Source organism: Mya arenaria, chromosome 4 (genome assembly GCF_026914265.1).
Source record: "Mya arenaria isolate MELC-2E11 chromosome 4, ASM2691426v1".
In the NCBI taxonomy this organism is placed as follows: Eukaryota; Metazoa; Mollusca; class Bivalvia; order Myida; family Myidae; genus Mya; species Mya arenaria.
In genome coordinates this window covers 76,074,918-76,095,621 of record NC_069125.1, presented here as the reverse complement: position 1 = coordinate 76,095,621, position 20,704 = coordinate 76,074,918, and the positions used below count along the sequence as shown (strand labels likewise).

Below are 20,704 nucleotides of genomic sequence, written 5' to 3'. Positions count from 1 at the left end.
AGAGGGCTTCCAGAGAGATCATAAACGGATATGTTGTACTGAACTTACATGCCAGATAACTGCCATCTATCATCTCATGGTCATCACGGGATCGTAGAACAGAGGTTCAAGATGTCATCATGGGATTGGTTTAAATGCACTTCCAATGTCAGTGAGCTACCAGCCGTCATCAAAGGATTGGTTATAGAGAACTACTACAACAGAGAAATACCAAAGATCATCACTCGTTTTTTTAAATACCCATCCCTTCAGACAAGTCAGACAAAAGATTGGTAATAATGAACTACCACGCACGAGAATTTTAAGCAGTCCTTACGGGCTTGTTTATTATAATTTCGACGCCAGATTCTACCGGCTTGGTGGTGAAGGATTTGTTTTAGTGAAGTACCACGTCAGCTGGCTTCCCGAGGTCATCACGGGATTGTTAAAAGTGAACGTCAGAGAGCTTCCAGAATTTGTCATGGTATTGATTTAAGTGATCTACAAAGCCAGAGACCTTCGAGAGGTCATCTCGGGATCGGTCATAGTGAACTTCCTCGCCAGAGAGATACCACATTTCATCAAGGGATTGGTTAAAGTGAGCTGGTACGCTAGAGGGATCTCAGAGGACTTCTCCGGATTGCAAATAATGAACTACTACGCATGAGGGCTACAAGGGAACACACTAACAGCCTGTTTTGTCATAGACAGTCAGTAAAGATACTGACGGGATTTTTCTAAACACTGTATTAATTTGCGTGGTCATTTGTTTGCAAATGTGAAGCATATTTGCATTTAACCAACATTGAGAAGGTATTAAAATGTCGCCATGTGTGATATTCGTGATTGTCATAAATTTAATAATTATGTGCTCACTGATCGCCATTTTAATAGTCATTACTGTCATGAGAATTGACGTACGTCGTAACAATATCACACCTATCCCTATCAACGGAGATTGTCATAAAGTAGTTGAAAGTGTTAAGTTGCAAAACAAAAGTTGAAACTAAGTTCTTAACTTATATCATGAACATTTAAGGTAGTATGACAAAATGAACATCCAGTGCAACTTTTATTATTGTTAAATAATGAACTTCAATCAAGCAATAGCATATGCCTTTTGAGCGCTCATAGTTACGGTAAAGCACACAATAAATGTCTATTTATTTTCGATATTTAACACATTGCCAAACTCACTAAACATGTAGGTTTCCTTATTCTCAATTAAGCTTAAAACTTTTTTTCTCAGTATAAGGTTCCCTCATATTATTAGTGTTTTGTTTTGTTTTTCATTTTATTTATGTAGGCGTGATGACTTATTTAAATGTGTTAAAATGCTTACATCACACAGAAAGCTTCTGCTCATGAATTATAGCTCACAATTTAACAATTATAGTGAAAATGCAAAACAAAGGAAGTCAATTCAGATCAAACCCATATTCAATTACTTTTATTATAAGCGTAATTTTCATTCCATACTTCGTTAGAAACAGGGAAAAACAACAGAAACAAATTGGAATGTATTTGGGTTTTTTATACAACTGTATAACAATGGGCTTTTAAACTTACACGTACAAGTCCAGCACACTTTGACTGTGAATCGTTTACAATGCATGTATTCACTTATTTCATTATTGAATAATCAATGTCTGCCTAGGTTTTGCTTTTTTGCTTAAACACTGCTATTTTATTAACCGATTGATGCGTCGCAAAATCAGACTGGCAAACACATACCCTTAATATAGATATGCTATTGTACCAAGGTAACCAATCCGCTTCATTCTTCACAGTTGATCAGGAAGTTATCTTGAGGAAACAACAGTGCGTGTCAAAGAAATATCTCTGATTGCATAAGTACGCCGTCGGAGTTGGGATTCATAAGTTTTAATATGGCGTTCGCCCAATTATTTTCATTCGTGATTTTCATTGAGATTGTTTCCATATGCACTCAAGGTAAGTTTCATTCGTTATTTGCTTTTGTATATTTAATGGTTTGTTTCTCAAAAGCAATATTTACTAAATTTAATTATTTAAGAATTTGATACATGTTAAGAGATATATCGTAGTTTGTTTAAACAGTTATTTGCAAAAGGCACGCCGAAGTGTCGAGTTGCCTTTGGTAATTGGGAATGATATTTGATTTGTAAAAAAATATACAATAAATTAATAATGTATCAAGTTGGTTTCACCGAGAATGGTTAAACTGATACCGCGTCCGACTTGAGACATATATATTCACATTGTCACAGTTTTTTGACACACTTTGCCATGAACTTTCCAACTATTAGAGTGGAATAACTTAACCCATCCGACATCAGTTCATAAAACTATGCAGTATACGATTTTGGTTGGTTCTTAAACTTGGCCCTTGGTCCTTCTTTAACTTTGCTAATTTTGTGTGAACTTACTGTATATACCTTACACATTACACGAGGCTATATTAAAGAAAAAGATAAAATAGATTTCATGTGTAATTTCAAATTAAGACAAAAATCGAGGTCAATAAACGCAGTAGAGGTTAACATGATAATAAGGTACTCAACCCAATACTTAGCTCAAAACTTTTTTGATGCATAAACATTTTCTGTTTGTCAGTTAATACCCAAAATAATGTTTGCAACCTACTAGTCATTGTTCAATAGGGCAGATTGGTCTGCTATAAGTGTATTAAAAGGGACTCGCTAATGGATTGTAAAATACACCTTTCATGAAAAAGAGAGTAGGAAATTAAGAGTACACATCATAACGAGTGTAATCAAAGCGCTGAAAGCGCTGCAAGACTGTCGGTGACGTAACTGAAGCAAGCAAACACTACCGCAAAGTTCTTTCAAATGAAACGTGATCAAATGATTTCATACAAATGATGAACACTCTTTAAGGTAGATGAAGAAGGATAAATGTGATTATAATAAGCACAAATATATTGGCCCTACTTAATCATGTATCCAATGGCCTACAAGATTCTTAATTCAAATTTCCTAATTTTGAACCGCTTTAAATTAGTTAAATGCATATTCATTATGTTAAAATTGCTTCAATTTATGACGTCGCTTATAACAGTTTCAGTAAGCAATTACATTCCTTCATATCATTAGGGTCTGTTGAAGCCAATGTCTTTAAAATGCAAATACAATACAAACTTTACCCAAGATTCAAGGGACATAATAAAAATATAACTTTAAAATGATGCTCTTTCAAGCCTAAAAATGCCTCCCAGAACTTCTATCAACAGAGTCCACATATCTACAAAATTTGTGCTCGAGTTACTTTCTTTGATATAAAAGTGAAAACAAATCTGCATGGTGCTGTGGCATCATACCATGAAAAAAACTAATATCTTTAAAATTTGTTTTCTAGTTTGTTTTTATTATAAAAGTGTTGATAAATCTGCATGGTGCTGAAGAAAAAAAACTAATGTCTTAAATTTCAAACCTGCAGCATTACTTAGCGCCATGTTGTCAAGAATATCTGGACAATTGAATGAAATATGCATGGACCGAAATGACAGCTGGTTTTTCATTGACAAAAGATGCCTTTGAGGCAGTTTTAAGATTATGCTATTCAAAGTATGAGGGTAGTTGGTACAGTTTTCACTCATATTCAGATGATGGCTGATATTTGCTGATAAACGTGTATCCTCTTAGCAGCAGGGAATAAGTAAATGACATAGTTTTAATGACCAATATTGGAGATGTGACCTTGACCTCCAAATCCAAAGGGGTCATCTGCTGGTCACCCCAAACCTAAATTTCAAGTTTGAAGGCCATGGGTGCAGACTTTGTCGAGTTGTCACACAGGCAAGCTTTTTGCGTTCAATGGTCTGTGACAAATCAATAGGGCTCACCTACTGGTCAGGCCCAACCCTAATGTCAAGTTGTTCAAGGGCCATGGGTGCAGGCTTTGTCCAGTCATTATTAGTACAACCTTTTAGCATTCAAGGTCACTGTGACCTTGACTTTTGACCCAATGACCCCTTAAATCAATAGGATCTTCTAACAGTCAGACTTAGCCTCCATGTTGAGTTTGAGGGCCATAGGTGCAGGCATTGTCAACTTATCAGTCAGATGTATGGTTTGACACCTTCCTGTTCAAGGTCACTGTGACCTTTGACCATATTAAACCTAAAATCAAAAGGGGTAATCTACTGGTTAAACCAAACTTTCATGTCAAGTTTGACAATAGGTCTAGGAATTGTAGAGTTATCACCCGGAAAAGCTTTGGTCTACTGTAAGAAAGACGGACGTAGCAGCCAACATGTGCAAAGCAATATACTCCTCTTCTTTGGAAGGGGCATAATAAATTGAAATTGAATAAATATTTTTTGTTTATTATGTTAATTAACTTACACTACATACAACAAGTACCATTTTGATATTTTCGAATGCTCATTTGGGCATGTACATGGGTTTTGATCTGACTATGAACATGAAACTACATAGTGATGTTCCCTCCTATCAATTCTAAATTTAAATAACCATGAGAAAAAAAGAATGTTTTCGCTGCACCATGAATAAATATGTCAAACAAAATAAATGTCAAGTTATTCAAGATTAATTTAACACTGTTCTTTTGATGATTTCCATGCATTCCTGACTGCAGGTTTTTCCCATTTTCACACACAGTTATTTCATATTGGCCTTACAAGGTCAGATCTTGAGTTGGGTCTTCATTGCTTGACACTATCTCTTTATCTCCACAGAGATAAAGTTATTTCATATTGGCCTTACAAGGTCAGATCTTGAGTTGGGTCTTCATTGCTTGACACTATCTCTTTATCTCCACAGAAAACACACTGGTGCAAGTTTCACTGCAACAACTGCAAAAAAGTTATATTATATTCTAACTGAACTCTGCATCAATATTCAATTATTTTTTATTGGATTTAGGAAATGTCTTTGTTTTAAAGGGTTCATTTAAATTAATGCATTTTTTTCAATTTAATGCATTATCATGCTGGACTCTTTGACATTGATGGTTAAAACAAAGAAGGCATATGATTTGTGTACAGATTAAACATTATTAATTATAAATGTGTTCTTTAATTAATAGACAAGTGGCAACAATTTCCCCAGTTAAAAAAGCTTACATTTGTATATCTGCAGATTAATCATTTGCATTTCTTTTGCTTTGATCATTTAAGTCAAATGAGTTAGACATGATAATGCATTAAAATAAGAAATATATTTTTGGGCATCAATCTATAGTGTGTGCCTTCAATCTAGAAATAAATTTCTTCTCAACAGATGCTAAATTATAAAAAATATATAAACCAAGATTTTGATTATGACATACCTGCATAGTTAGTGGTCTCCATAACTGCTCATAATTGCTCCCTATGACAAACTAAGTGCTGGTGTATGGCTGGGTAATAGTGCTGCTCCAACCAATAGCGCAATTCTTCCTACAGGTGGACCAGCTCCTCAATATGGTTTCTGTCATGGCAGTGATAACAGTATGTAACATGCCCTTTTCTACTTTCCAGAGAATGAATCTTCCAATCTAAATTACAAATTTAAGAACAAATATATACATATGCACATGTAATGTTGTTAAAAACAAACCATTTAGATGCCACAAAACTATAAGATTTTAGGTGAAAATTGAGCCAAATCAAAACATTTAGTCATTTAAAGCTGCACTCTCACAGATTTACTGTTTTTACAACTTTTGTATTTTTTGTCTTGGAATGACCTATTTTTTTGCTAAAATATCTGCAAATCAGTGATATAAGACTACTGACAAAATATTAGATTGCAGACTTCCATATTTCAGGTCGAAAACAAAGGTTTTATGGCTTAAAGCGTTACTAACCGTTTAAGAAAAATGCATAAAACATTTTGAACTTAAATATAAACATTTTCTGACAAATTTATTGTCAGCAATCTTATATGAATGGTTAACATGCATTTTCACATAAATTGGCCCGTTCCAAGACAAAAAATAAATAAAGTAGTCAAAACATTCAATCTGTAAGAGTGCTGCACTCTCAGTCACAGATTGAAGGTTTTGACAACTTCTTTTACTTTTTGGCTTGGAATAAGCTAATGAAAAGCAGTATGAAAACTGATGAAATAAGACTGCTGACAAAAGATAAGATCATGTTTTTTATATTTACATTTGTATCTATTGGTTTTATGGTTAAAATCATTACTAACGCTTTACTAATAATGAGATTTTTGGCACAGAACATCATCTTTTGACCGTATTAAAATAAGAAAACAGCGTTCCAATATTTTCAGTTGTCTTTTTTGACTGAATTAATATAAGAAAGCAGCGATCCCCTTTTTCCAGTTGTCTGTTATGTCCAGTGTTCAGAAATTCGCATAAAATAATTCATTACAAGACCAAGAAATAAAAAAAGAGTTGGTAAAACAGACAATCTGTGAGAGTGCAGCTTAAACATATGATATGCATTATCAGCCAAGTGCAGACCTACTCACATCCTGGCTACACAACCAGTACATTCATCAGCTTTACTGATTCGAACCAGGCACATTTATATTGGTAGACTAGCATTTTACCATTCTGTGCTGGCCAGTAAAGTTCTCATTTGAATTAGAATTCAAAATGTATATACCTTTGTTCATTTTTTTTGCCAACTCTGTTTCAACTGAACTTCCTAAATGAATGAGAAGTTTCAAAAAATAATTACAATATCTCAGTAAATACCTGCATGTATGTGTTTCTTGTGCAATCTGTCAGCTTTGGTAGGCTCAGGTTTCATTTTGTCCACCTCAATACTTGTAATCTTCTAGTCTGATGTACTGCCATCCAATTTTTAAGTCAGGTCAGGCAGCCATTTCAGCTTTGTTCCAGTTGATTGTATCAGATGATGTTAACAATACTAGCCTTGTATCCAGGCACTTCTCAATCTGAAAGTTTACAAAAGAACATGGCCTGTAATATTTAATAAAAAAATCATAATTGTTTACTCCTGGATGATGGGTTCTAAAGTAAACCTTTGAGAAAAGATGCTACTGGTATGGTGCTTGAACCCACGACCATGTGAACACTTGCATGGAGATCTGTCAAACTGAGCTAACTGGGTAACTGATTTTTAGGCAGCTCCCAGCTTGGCTCTACAATTGACAGGTGCATTATACATTATAGAGACAATAAATCAAACACTTGAAGCACTAGTCCAAATAATAGTAACTTAACTGATCTTTGTACAAATTTTGAAATGGCATATCCTTCACATACAATTTTTTGTACCAAAAGTGGGTAGCTATTCCGATTGGGATTCCGGGTCATATAATTATATATATCTAAAATATGAGTTATGTACACAAAAAGTAAAAGCTGACGAATTATTATGAGTTTGATGAGTGTTTTTCTTCGTTTCATACTGTCAAAACATAATGATATAAACTGTTATACATAAAGATCACCTGCAAGGCTGCGGTGCATAGATTTACATAGATGTAAAATGGTTGTGTTTAAATGCATTAAATGCTTGTTTTGTGAAAAAAATATTTGCACTTACATGGTAATAACTAAAATACGAATATAAACCTTTAATATCTATTTCAAACATATAATACTTATCTAACTACGATTTCAATATCTTTCAACCCCCACCCTGTTTTGCACAAACCCGATTAGACGTAAGGGATTGGAAGAATCCCATATAACACGTCTATTTTTTAGACTATTGAAGCATATATATTCTTTTTTGATGGTTGAGACGTTTCAGGTTAAACAACAATTAAAAATGCGAAATAATTTTAGTGAATAATCAACTCTGAATTGAAAGTAACATGAAGATGTTGTAGTGAAGGATTTGCCATCTATATATATAGATACATTTTTTTTAATCGTAAAAAAAGTCCGTCAACGTACAAATATTTCGACTAAGAGATGTAGATCAGCTAGATGTACCTTCTAGTCCAAATAATTGTACGTTGACAGATTTTTTTACGATTTTTGATACAGCAAATCCTTCACGTACAAATTGTTTTGTACGAAAAGTGGGTAGTTATTCCGATCGGGATTCCGGGTTAAAGCATATTGCATCTATAACATATCATAAAAACAAGAAATATTACCAGATAATGTTATTTTATATAAATTCCGTAACCAAAAAGTAATATCAAGCAAATAATTATGAGTTTGATGGTTTTTTCTTCATTTCATTCTGTCAAAACATAACAATATATACATGAAGGGCACCTGCAATAAAACTCACCAAATTGCAACGGTACAACTATACTAAGAGTAACACGCAATGTTTGTCATAAAAAAGGCAATAACGCGTTAAATACACATAAGCAGGTACTTGACGCCCCACATTCACGTAAGTAGTTCTGTTGCTACGCAGGTGGTGTGTATTAATATATTCATGTTCAATATGTCGTGTCAGGCGACTAGTCGCGTTTCTGAAATACCGCTCTCTAAAAACTGTCGGCTTGCAGCCGACAGTCTAAAAATTGAGATACTGACATCAGTAACCCTTCTACAAATCTTCATATTAGCTCCAATATTATCTTTAAAGACCACAATTTTGAATACCGAAAGTAACGCAATTCAGCAAATTATTGAAGCGTGTTTGATTGATGGATATTATTACCTGGTGTGTCCAATGTATTTGATAAAGGTTAAAATATACATCAACTATTGTATAAGACCTTTAGGCCGACTAGTGAATTGTCAGTTGTCTCTCTTTTATCTTAACTGTACCGTTGTGGGTTCGCTCCCCACTACAACCAGAATACTTTTTATTCTTTAATCGTATTTTTTCTGCAATTTTTTATTAAAGAGTAAATTAATTATAAAATAAGAGTTTTCAGAAGCATAGGTGGGATAATAGTTTTTTGTCCAAAATCATGAGCGAACCCCTAAAAGGCACTGAACCATTATACTTTAAATGGACATTTCCAGTATCACTTTTTGAGACTAGAATATAAAGTAACAATGACCTAAAGCTAGAACATCATTACCTTACTTTTATGGCATGGGGAATGGTCATGAAACCTTTCAGTCCTCTTTCCGAGTCCGAATTTCTTAGTCAGAAAATCGTATTATATAGTCCATTCTAAAAACCAAGCATTATAAGCCATATCTCAAGTCATTTATTGCCCATCTTTATCTACCATATCCTTCATAGCAGCATTGTTAATGCCAATAGTGATTTTACCTTTCAATACGGTTCCCATCTTAAATACTGGAAGGCCAACCTTAAATATCTAATTCTAATTACAAATGCACTTAGACTGCTCATATAAATATTGGTATGAACTCTTCATAGAAGTATTTTGATCACGCAGTTTTAAACCTTTTGTTTATTAAGGCAGACTGTGTGGAATTGTTATCGTTTCAAACAGTAATTGCATCATATCTGAAAGTTTTCATTAGATACTCTGAATTGTATTCTTTCGTCCTCAGACAGAATTGAGAAGTTATTTGGTTCTACTTATTATTATAATTATTTGTGATTTGGTTTATTCTTAAGTTTCCTCAAGTTAATGCATACCAGGAACTATTTACGCTTGACCAATATGTTTAATTATATTATTTTCAAGTAAAATGACAAATGAAGATATGGACAACTATTTGTTACATATGTTTTTAAGTAACTCTTTAATTTGAAATGTGAAAGGTTAAATATAATACATAATACACTCGACGAGACACACTCCACAGCTACGCCCTCATAGCAATGTTTGTCAGCGATTTCCAAAGTCACTATCATGGAACAGTTATGAAAAAGATGGCTTTTAAATCTCGAGTGTAAATGTTAACCCTTGATTTTGACATTGACGTTTGACATATAGATATGGATCTTATACGCTTTATACCGTCATATCATGGTTACTATTTGTGTCAAGCTGTTTTAGAAGTTGCTAATAGCGAGGTTACAGCCCGCACAAGCTAAAGAACAAAATTGAAACAATAATTCTAAAGTTTTACCTTGACCATTGACCAACAGACATGGGTCGTGTACGCGACACGACGTCTTCTCCTGTCAAACATCCGTGCCAAATCATTTTAAAATCCCCCAATAATTGGCCATACTTCAGCCAGAAATCCGTTTGAATGTTATGCACATACACCGAACTACCGAACCGCTATGGTGATGACTATGTCGAGCTCATTACAATCGGGATCGACAATAATAACAAAATGGCAGTGCTCTAAAAGACAACAAGACATAAAAACAACACACGCAAAGACGTTAACGATACATTTAAAAAATCTACACAATGCAACGTAACTTGACTTCAGAGGTCCAAACCCCAAATTTGTTTAAATTCAATATTTTTTACGAATACAATATTGCATGTATCGTTTTATACGTATAAAGGTATATTTTTAACAAAAGAAAATTCCGTTCAAACTCAAAAGTGCTACAAACTTGAGATGGTTTTATGGGCCAAAATTATGTACGTAACTCAACAATTATTTTAACATGCTGTAATACTTAAGTTCCTATGCTTTATCAAAAATCTGTGTATAAAATATATTCGCAGATATTTCATCAAGAGGCCACAACAATATGTTATCTTTGTTATAGGACATTCTGCATATTTTAGGCCCAAAACGTATTCATATTGGCTCAAAACTTTTCCCTTTGATTCAAAAGTGAACTAAACAAACATCTTATAAAATATTATTTCGTAAAATGGGCTCAACACCTTAATACACATATATATTTTGCGAAATACATTCTTATTTTTTCAAAATTGTTTTCCTTTCCAAACTCATTTTTGTACTGTGGAAGATCGACAATATGAAGTCCCTGTTTCTCCGAGTAAGAAAAAAGTGTATACATTTTAGATTGAAGTATTTAAAAACTGTATATATAGGTTGTAAAACACGTGCCCGTAACTGTCTAAATACTCCAACAAATTACTCTAAGACACATATCGTTTTTTTTTTTTTTCGCAGACGTTTTCGAAAACACTCCGATACTACAAAGTGCGGCATCGTGTTTCGGTTTAGAAAACGACCATACACGATGGATGCGGGCTACCTGTTCATCCCAAGACCTCGTCATTCTTATTGAATCCTTTACCGTCGTTTTCCACCCCGTTGTCATGAACTGTACCAACAACACCGTCATTTATGAAGAATATAGGCAATCCTGTTGTTTGAAAGAGAGTGTGAACAGCTCAAGGGATTGTACAGTTACACACCAGTTCGACACGAAATATTCCGTCGCCAATTATCAGACATGTAATGGGCATTCTTCGTGTAATGTCATGGCCCCACAGCTGCTGGTGCGGAACTCTAACTGTCCATATGATATCTACGAGCCGACACCTCATGACATTGTCTCAAACTTTATGTACATGAATTACTACTGTCTTGAAAGTAAGTAAGTCGTTGTCTCGTTGTATTCCTTTCTGTCCACAACCACGCTCAATTATATCACTTTCATTTCAGCGACCAAAACACAAATTTCTTTAAAAGTTAAATTTAATTTTCCAATCTTTAGCAGGCATAATCTCGTATCGTTTTATACAAGTTGGTGTTTGATACTTTTACAAAAACAAATTAACAACTTCCGTCTTGAAAGCTTTTGCATTCATACGAAAGCACATTAAGAATTGGAAACGTTTCCGATGCGAAGTGCTGCATACTGTCCAAACAACATTGTATATTGGCTTTGTGAAAATTATAATTTGCTTTTGTTTCAAGATGTCAGTATGTTTGGTAACCAGGCGCCAATTTCTCTAAATAATTTAAGCGTTCCGGAATTGTTGATCATATTCCATTTAGTCAAATTAATGGCTTTTATTTTATAGTCTACCATGATGTTGTAATATCTTTGCTTAAACTTTTTCATAACACCAAAGCATAGTTTACCATGTTTATTTTAAAAACAATTTCCTTTAAAAGTCTCAAAAACTCTTCAAAAGAAGAGCATACCTCAATCTTTATGAAAATAAATACAGCCATGTTCTATTAATGTTAAAAGTTTAAAAATTGGGGTTTTGTGGTTAACTGAATTTTGGCTCCAAATCATATTCATAACACAAACAAAACTAGACACGAACCAGACCAGTAGCCAAATAAAAGCTTAATCCTAAACACTCAAAAACATGCAACAAAGGATATATGTCTTACCCTTGCAAAAGATTGTTTCTCAATTCTTAATGAACTTTGAAACGTAAATATGTTAAACCTACCCTTCCTACTTTGTATTGATGTATCCTTTAATATCAATCTTGATTGAAACGTACTCTTTTAGGGTCACTGATTTTACCGGACAGCACCGGAAGCCTGACGACGCCTTCGCCAGACAGTGTTATCTACCTCCAGAGTCCTGGCTTTAATAGTTACAATCAGAGGATTCCGTATAAGAAAGACAGCGAATGTTCGGTCCAAACAGGCAGCTGCAATTCAGAGATATATATTTACGTTCTGCATCGTGTCTTAGAAGACAGGTTAACTTTGATAATAGCACAAATTAAATTACAAATATGGTTTATATCCTTGGCCTTCATGACAACTTCACTATAATCAATATCAGTATCTTAATTTCATTGGTGTTAAAGGCTGATGTCTTGTTTAGGGCTTTTCAATACAATCGGTTATATTTGCAGTCATTCTGTGACAGTTTTTATACCAATAATGATAAATTTATTCGATAAAATGGATATTGTTGTTTTTCTTTTCAGCGACACTTCAGAGTGGAATGATATTCCTTGCAACCAGACGTTGAAAATAGAAAACTCTAGTGGAGATGTGCTTCATAAATGGACGTGTGATGACAATACCAATCTGCAAAAGGGACATCTCACAATTACTGCAAACTACATTCGGCTTAAACTTGATAACAATTATACAAGTCCAAACGATTGGGATCAATCCCGCGGAGGAGCGTATTGGTTAGGATTCGAATGTATGTGTCTATATTTATTTTCGGCAAATTATTTAGCAAGGGGACAACCTAGGTTATTTGATTGGTAAATGTCGGTGTGTGTTTGCATCAACTCTTCATTATCGGAATGTATTTTTGCAATGCATATGATCTTTTTAAACACAACTTATGTTTGTGCACTTAAACTGATTTAAACCCCTAGTAAATTTATTTTTTACTGACCGTTCCAAGGCGTTACCTAACAATCCTTTATAAACATACCTAGTTTTTTTAATATATAGTATGTAAGCACTGTGTGTTTGTGGAGCTTTGTGCTGTTCTTCCATGTTTCTTGTTAGTGATTTTATGTTATATGTCTTTGGCGTTTACCCAGTGCCACTAAACCGGGTTTATGTTCAAACTTTTTGCTACTGAGCTTGTTTCTGAAGCTTTACGCATGAATATTATGTCAATATTTTAAATTATTTTCCATGACAAGACGGCTTATCGCGTCCTAAAACCATGTCTGTATATAAACAATCAAGTTCACACTTAAAAGGTCATTTGTGAAAATGCACTTTACTTCGTGCTCGGGTTGGTTTTATTTTTATGTCTTTGGCGTTTACCCTGTGCCATTAAACGGGGTTCATGTTTAAACTTGAGCTTGTTTCTGTAGTTTTTCATATAGATGTTGTAATTGTGCCATGCATAGAGGAAATAGAGTTAACAAATCCTCTCGTATGACGAGGTCTCAATTACAAGACTTGTATTTCAAGTTTTCCAGGCTGCGACGTTCATCTGAGGATTTTCAAATAGTTCAAAGTTCATATGTTCACCATGATAAGACAATGTCTCTCGTCAAAATACATGTGGTTGTGATTAAGGGTCATAAGTCAAAATATCTAGTGGGTTTTTTGGCATTTACAAAATGTAAATTGGCGTCGCATAAGATTTTGAAGTAATTTGGCATACATCTTTACAATAGATTAACAATGTGCCGCTTGCAAGCGTCATAATTTGTAGGTCGAAAGTCAAGGTCACACTTTAGGATAATTGGTCAACATTACTTGAAGTTTGGCTTGAACTGTAGCTTGGCCATGCTATTGGTGTTTTTTGTTGTTGTTTTTTAAACTTCGCACAAATGTTTGCAATTACTTTTCTCATGTCTGATGGTTAAAGTTCAAGGTCGCACATAAAGGTCATGGCTCAAGTTTTCTTTTATTTTTCTTGTCAAAACTGTACTGGAGGAATTCAAAATAACTTTTGCACCGTGACAAGACTGTGTGTCCGCAGCAACACTTACGTATTTACGTTTAAAGTCAAGAAAATACTTTTGGTCAAACAGACAAACGCTTAAGTTAATACCAAGGTGCTCTTGATTTACGTAAGTAAAGCATATCAAACTTTTTGAGTTTCTCTTTTCCATCGGTATTCTTATCAATCACTTTTTTTCCACCTTTTAAATGGTTTTCGTCATTTTGCGGCGTGTCTAGGTTAGATACGAGTTCGGGAAATGTGATCGTTTGAAAAAAACAAAATAAATTCAAAATGTAGAAACAATCCTCCTCGGTGTATTAAAGGAATTAGAAGAAATGTAACATTGGCAATCCCCTTAAGTGACAAGTTACTATCAAAAAGGTCATATAATGATAAAACCAACAGAGTCTAGTAAACATATTCACGGACCTTGTGGTATTCGCTGGTACTCAATAACGCTCTGATGTATTATAAACGTGTGTAGTGTTCAGCAAAAAACAATAAGCGAGGACATTTATTTTGAAAAAACAACATTTTATTAGAATTCCATCTTGCGTATTGCTCATTTTAGACGCTATAATTATACAATGACCACGCAAGCACTGTTTGTATAATGTGCCGTTGTTTGCTTTTAAAAATAAATGTATTCTTTTCCAGCTTCAGACAAAACAGGAAATGTAACAATTAACTGCCCTGCAACCGAACCACCTCTCTGTATTGATACAACGACCACAGTTATGACTACATCAACTGACACGTCTTCTACATTTTCAACGACATCAGCACGGGAAAACACTACGGCGACAACAGACTCCAACCCTCCACCTTCAAATACTACTACAGACAGCACACAACCCACTCCAATTGTAGCTGTAACTTCTTCTCCGCGAGCGATTCCAATGGTCGCAGTTATTGCTCTTCCGAGTGGGCTTTCGATTTTCGTCATTGTCGTCGTTGTTATTGCAGCACGCCTCATACGCTCACGACGTCGAAATGCTGGTGGTAATACTATAAAGAAGTATTCAAGTATAACTACTGGCATGCATTTAAACGAAACGTAAATACATTATGATGAACATGACATTTATCTTCATAGCAGGAAATGTAACAATTAACTGCCCTGCAAGCGAACTACCTCTCTGTATTGATACAACGACCACAGTTAGGACTACATCAACTGACACAATGTAACACTGTAGAAGTCTAATTTAAAAAAAAATCAAGTCTAAGTCTAGTTAAATTAGCTAACATCGTCATATAGCAGTCTTAAATACTTAATCCATTTTTCAGAAAGTAAGATAGTGGTTCCTTCGGACGAGTTGAATAACAACCCTTATGACTATATAACAAATTTACATCTGAGGTAAGTTTGCATTATTATATCAAATATGCGCCAGTTGACATTGCAATTAATACGCGGATAGTATGTTAAAGCATTTACTGGGATAATTTATTAACTTATTTCCCCTCGCCCCCGTGTCAGACACACATCATTTATGGGGTGATGATCAACTAATTCACTCTCGCGTTTGAGTCAGAGTCACATAATGAATGGGGCGGAGATGAACTTATTTACCCTCGACTTCAGGTCAGACTTAAATCATTTCGGGGGGCGTTGATTAACTTTTAAACATTCGTCTTTGTATAAGACTCACATCAATTTTTGGGGCGGTGATGAATGTATTTACCCTCGCCTTCGAGTCAGCCTTACAAAATTACTGGGGGGTAGGTGATAAACATATTTACCCTCGCCTTTTGGACTTATCTCTATCATAACTGCAGTCGGTGTTGAACTTATTAAACATCGCCTTCGGATCAGACTTTTATTATTTCTAATGGCGGTGTTGAACGTATTTGCACTCGCCTGAGGGCAAGGCTCACATTATTAGTGGGGGCGGTGTTGAACGTGTTTTACCTTGCCTCTGGGTCAGCCTCACATAATTTCTTGAGGCAGAGTTGAACGGATTTCCACTCAAACCCATTCGTCCAGCATCACACCATTGCCTTTTTCACATACGCGTCTAAGTTCATATTCAATCAGTGCTTCATAAAGTATTCCATAAGTAGGTTAAATGCATGTATTGAGTGTCAGTTTTATAGCTACGTAAATATCTAATGTTTTCAATGTTAACAGATAAAAGTTTTGACAATGTACAAACGGAGCGTTGTCCCAGAATGTCAACGTTTTTGAAAGAATTGAAGAAAAGTTTATTTTGATATAGTCAGTGCTTTGTACATAATAAGTAGTGATACTTGCGATCAGATTGGTTATTTAGTTTTTCGAAAAACCAGAGTATGCATCGTTAATATAAAGTTAGAATTGATACGAAGAAATGCAAAGCTTATGTGACGCAGTCTTGATTATAAATTTGATTGACATCTCGTACAAGAAGTTAATTGGTTGTAATTTCTGATTACTTATATTAAAAACCGTCGCATTGCGGCGCCTATACTTGTATTTTCTTTTTTTGTAGCGATTCCTATGTTGATGCTGTTAGGATTGCAAGGTATGTATAGTTTGTCTGTATTTATATAACAGACATCCAACTAAATTCGTCGATTGAAAAAATAAGAGCAAATCAATTATTTTAGCGAGATTATGCACAAATATCATTCCAAGAGAAAAGGATATTTAAGATAAAATAAACATTTAAATAATAAGATCAATTTAATGTATTCAGTAATAGGAAATATTTTCATTTGTGAAAATCAAACAAGAAGTAGCTGCATTTAAAGCTGACCCGCAGGACGTCTTTCTAAACAATATGTTAATTATTCAATTTTCTTTCAAAAAACTTTAGACAGTGTAATAACAGGGCGGTCGCTAATGAGTACTCAAATAAAGAACTATCATCCTCGATTAGGTAAGTTTTTCATTTAATGTGATGTGTCCGTAAATTTGTTAATTGACAACTTAGGCAGTACCCACAACAACTGTTGATTGATGGTTTGTTGACTCAATGTTTAAACTTTTGGCTACTGAGCTTGTTTCTGTATTTTCAGATAAATATCAATCCAACTCAACTCAATATAATTTTATCGTTTCACAGCTTTCAGTAAAGTTAAAGCATGGCAACGTTGTTAACTAAATTTGTGTTGTCTGGCATGAATCTATTTGATTTCCCCGTGCTTTCCCGGGCAGAATCCTTTTAAAACGCTACATACAATATGCGCATGTTTATGCATAGTTCTGAATCTTTCCTGACACTGTCATTAATCTACAAAGTCCCAAATTGTGTAGAATGTATGTGCAATTTCTTTATTCAAAAAGCAACGGTAGTTCCGGCGATGACCAGTATATGCGTCCTTTGCCCATCGCGAACGACCAGAAAGACAATACCTACGACAATAATATCCCTGAAGGAATCGGACGGTGCAATTCACAAGACAGCGGCATAATACCATGAACGCAGAGATATTGGCCCGATGCAAATGTAAAAAATGGAGCAAAAATTGTTACTGTCTACCATATATTTAATTAAGTTGTTTTCTTACCAAACAAAATACATGAGCTATTTTTAATGAGTGTTAATATATATATAGTTAGTTGTTTTGTTTTCTTGACAAGTCGGATGAAATAGCAAATTTCCTTTCCAAACTTGAGGTCATTTGTTCAACAAGCTGCAATATTTTTTTTACAATTTGTTTATTATACTTTGAAAATATACTTACATAACGAAATGAAAACATATAAAAGCGTTATTAACCGATCTCTCTTTTTGTTGAAGTGTTTAAAATTAAGAGATTGTATTGTCTTTATGTTATACAGTTATAAGATATAAATGTGTACATTTTAACACATGACTCTTTTTTTTTTAAACGAACTGTCTTAGTTTTAATTAGAAACATTTTGTTTTTGTTTGTACATATAACATGCATGTTATGTAAACAGATGTCGTATATTTGTAAAGAAGTTTTATCAGACAATGACATTGTAATAGCATATGCTTTTGCATGGAAAAATCGCTTGCCGTCATCTTAAAGTTGTGTAACAAATTGTATTTCCAAACCCCTGGTTAAGACAAACTTCAGCGAAACCCATAGATTATAACAGATTTTTAACTTTAATTGCCCAATTGTTTTTATAGGTAATCCGGGTTTGCTCTTTACAGTTTATTTGTTGAATGTACTGTTGGAATACATTGCTGTTTAGAAATAAAAAAGAAACAAACACGTGATTATTTGTAATTTCTGTTCGATATTTCCCCAACTAATGTACTTATGAGCATTAATATAGCAGTATTGATACGTTCAAACATAATCGCCGAGCGTAGCCGCAGAAAATATCATTGTGGTATTATTCTGTATATTTTCATTTGCCTACATTAAAATACCATTTTAAATGATCAAGATTTTGAACATTATTACATGATTTTGATTATCATTACGTTAATTGCTTGACGACAGGGGTTAAAACAAAGGGAAGTAACCTGTGCAAGGAGTTTGGAAGAATATATCATTCCTTTCAGAGTCAAATAATAAACACACGTATATAAGGTAGCATGTGAGTCGTTTATAACTTTACCCACGTAATGCTTTAAAACGAAACGTCTAAGATATGATGAAACACGCAAAAGTGTCATTTCATATAAGAAAAGCGTAAATAACAGAACACTACTCAGCATATGGCTGTGATACGTGCTAAGGTTTGTCCACGCCCGTTTACTATATTATGACGTGACCACACTGCATACCTCATGCAAATGATTCTAAATATATTTTGAAAGCCTGAAAAGTGGAAAAAATATCCTGACGAGTTGGTTATGTGTAAAACCAAAATTAACAAATTTAGTAACCAATGTGTTGAACCGACAAATTTATCCAGTTGAGAAAACGTGGAAAGGGCGGTAAAAAGCATTTAATTAAATAGTTCTCAAGTTAGCCCTGTCTTACCTTATAATATAAGAAACACAAAATCATGATTTAAAGCATCAAATAAACAAACTCTTTGGAGAACGGATTTGCTGTTGATGTTGATGTTTTTGGTTAAAACGACACATACTGATGTCCTTTAGATGTTGGTGCCAACATAAAGTCTCACTCAGGTTTGATTACAAACAATAGAGAAACGCGTAGATCTGTAAACTTAAGTCCGAATATCCACGTCTCGCTGACCTCAAATTTCGATGTTATAATGCACCAGTCAATTGTAACCACGGCCCCCCAGGTCCGGAGAGTAGCGGGGACTTTGACCTTCGGTCCAGCCAACCCCGGGTAAAATCCCCGCCCTGCGGGAACGAACTGATGGTAAAATCCCCGCCAAATGCCCCCGTACCCAAGGGACCCGAGGTAAGGCCCATTCCCCGCTATACTTTGCACCACTACATTCATCCGGCACTGTGGGGTCACCTAAAAGGTAAAAACACGGCCCATTTCCCCGGCTATCCCCGGTATACCCCGGGACCTGGGAGGCGTGGTTACAATTGACTGGTGCATAAGTATCTATCATGTGTTTCCGGTACGGAGAGAAAAATCCGATCCGAGGGCACGTGCGTAAGCCGGTAACGAGGCTTGCCGAGTTACCGGCCACGCAGCGTGCCCAAGGGTCGGATTTTTCGATCCGGACCGGAAAAACATGATTGATAATTTTTCTTGCATATCTAAAATTATCAATGTGGAAAAAATGACGTTGAAAACGAACTTTTGTACAAATACACCAAAAAGCGCGTGTGACGTTGTTAACTGACGTCATAGAGCGCAGTAACTCAAAATAGCGTTTTTTACGATTATTTATTTTAAATTTTAATTAAAAGTCTTGCAAACATATATATTTGATTGCACTTTATTCAAATGGCATAATTTATTTTTCATAAACCATACAATAAATGAAATAAGAAGTGGCGCATTGTTGCGCGTGACTCATCTTACATGGGGTGTAAGATGGTATTTTCTTGCATACCGGACGTATGTTTCCGGTCATGTGATCGGTGCTGGAAAAACTCATTTTACAACCCCCGTGTAAACGATGAAATCTACATTTTCTTGGTTACAAATGACTGGTGCATAAAAACAAAAATCAATGAAAGAAAGACGTCCATGATGACCCTTTATCAGTCATCTGAGTCATCTTGTTCAAGTGCCCAAAACTAATGTTGTTTTGAAATTTGAACAATATAAATCTTCAAAAGTTTTCCTTTCGTTGCCCTGGTAACCAGATATATACGCTGATGACCTACACGTAAATAAATTTCACAATCGCACAATTACCAGTGGTTCGTGACAAGGAAATAATTCTTAGCTCACATGTGAGGCTGTGAGGATTGTTGGATTTCTGTTGTTTGTCCGTCGTTAACAATTGACTTTTCTAGAAATGGTTGAAAAAAGTTGAAAGTGCTCATTGTCAAGGGTACATGCCTTTCAGTCTGACAAAAAGGCGATAATATATGTTACGTCATACGACGATTCAATTTTCTGATTGTCCAAAATGACGGTGTTGTGAATTATCGTGACTTAATTACAGGTTAATACACGGCGTGCCCGGGCCGTTGAGTGATGATTGGCACGAGTGACTCATAATGGCCCGATATTTCCGCCTTTAGTCTGGCCAAACGTCATTTCAAACGTTTGTGCAGAAAGATCAATTGGTTTGGTTCACATTTAAACCGATCTTACTAAATCTTTGTCATAATTTACGTCTCTAAAAGTCTAGTTCAAAGCTTGGTT

At 34.8% G+C, this 20,704-nt stretch overlaps 1 protein-coding gene across 2 annotated transcripts; it reads left to right on the top strand.

The window, feature by feature from the left end:
• Positions 1 to 1,773: 1,773 nt before the first annotated feature.
• On the top strand, positions 1,774 to 18,219 carry LOC128232003 (uncharacterized). 2 transcript variants are annotated; one of them, XM_052945327.1, is made up of 9 exons: positions 1,774 to 1,932; positions 10,867 to 11,292; positions 12,173 to 12,368; positions 12,603 to 12,826; positions 14,699 to 15,043; positions 15,332 to 15,404; positions 16,516 to 16,548; positions 16,843 to 16,905; positions 17,313 to 18,219. In XM_052945327.1, exons 1-9 carry the CDS (start codon positions 1,869 to 1,871, stop codon positions 17,446 to 17,448), a joined length of 1,560 nt encoding a protein of 519 aa, XP_052801287.1. In that variant the 5' UTR covers positions 1,774 to 1,868; the 3' UTR covers positions 17,449 to 18,219. The 2 variants fall into 2 exon arrangements, with proteins under 2 accessions (XP_052801287.1, XP_052801288.1); XM_052945328.1 differs by lacking the exon at positions 10,867 to 11,292 and having other exon boundaries at positions 1,776 to 1,932.
• Positions 18,220 to 20,704: the final 2,485 nt, after the last annotated feature.

What these genes read in the sequence shown, in the direction of transcription:
- LOC128232003 (XM_052945327.1), top strand. Translation starts at nt 1,869, where the DNA reads ATGGCGTTCGCCCAATTATTTTCATTCGTGATTTTCATTGAGATTGTT. An exon ending in TGTTTCCATATGCACTCAAG is followed by an intron (nt 1,933 to 10,866) that starts GTAAGTTTCATT and finishes TTTTTTTCGCAG; the next exon opens with ACGTTTTCGAAAACACTCCG. An exon ending in ACGACGTCGAAATGCTGGTG is followed by an intron (nt 15,044 to 15,331) that starts GTAATACTATAA and finishes TCCATTTTTCAG; the next exon opens with AAAGTAAGATAGTGGTTCCT.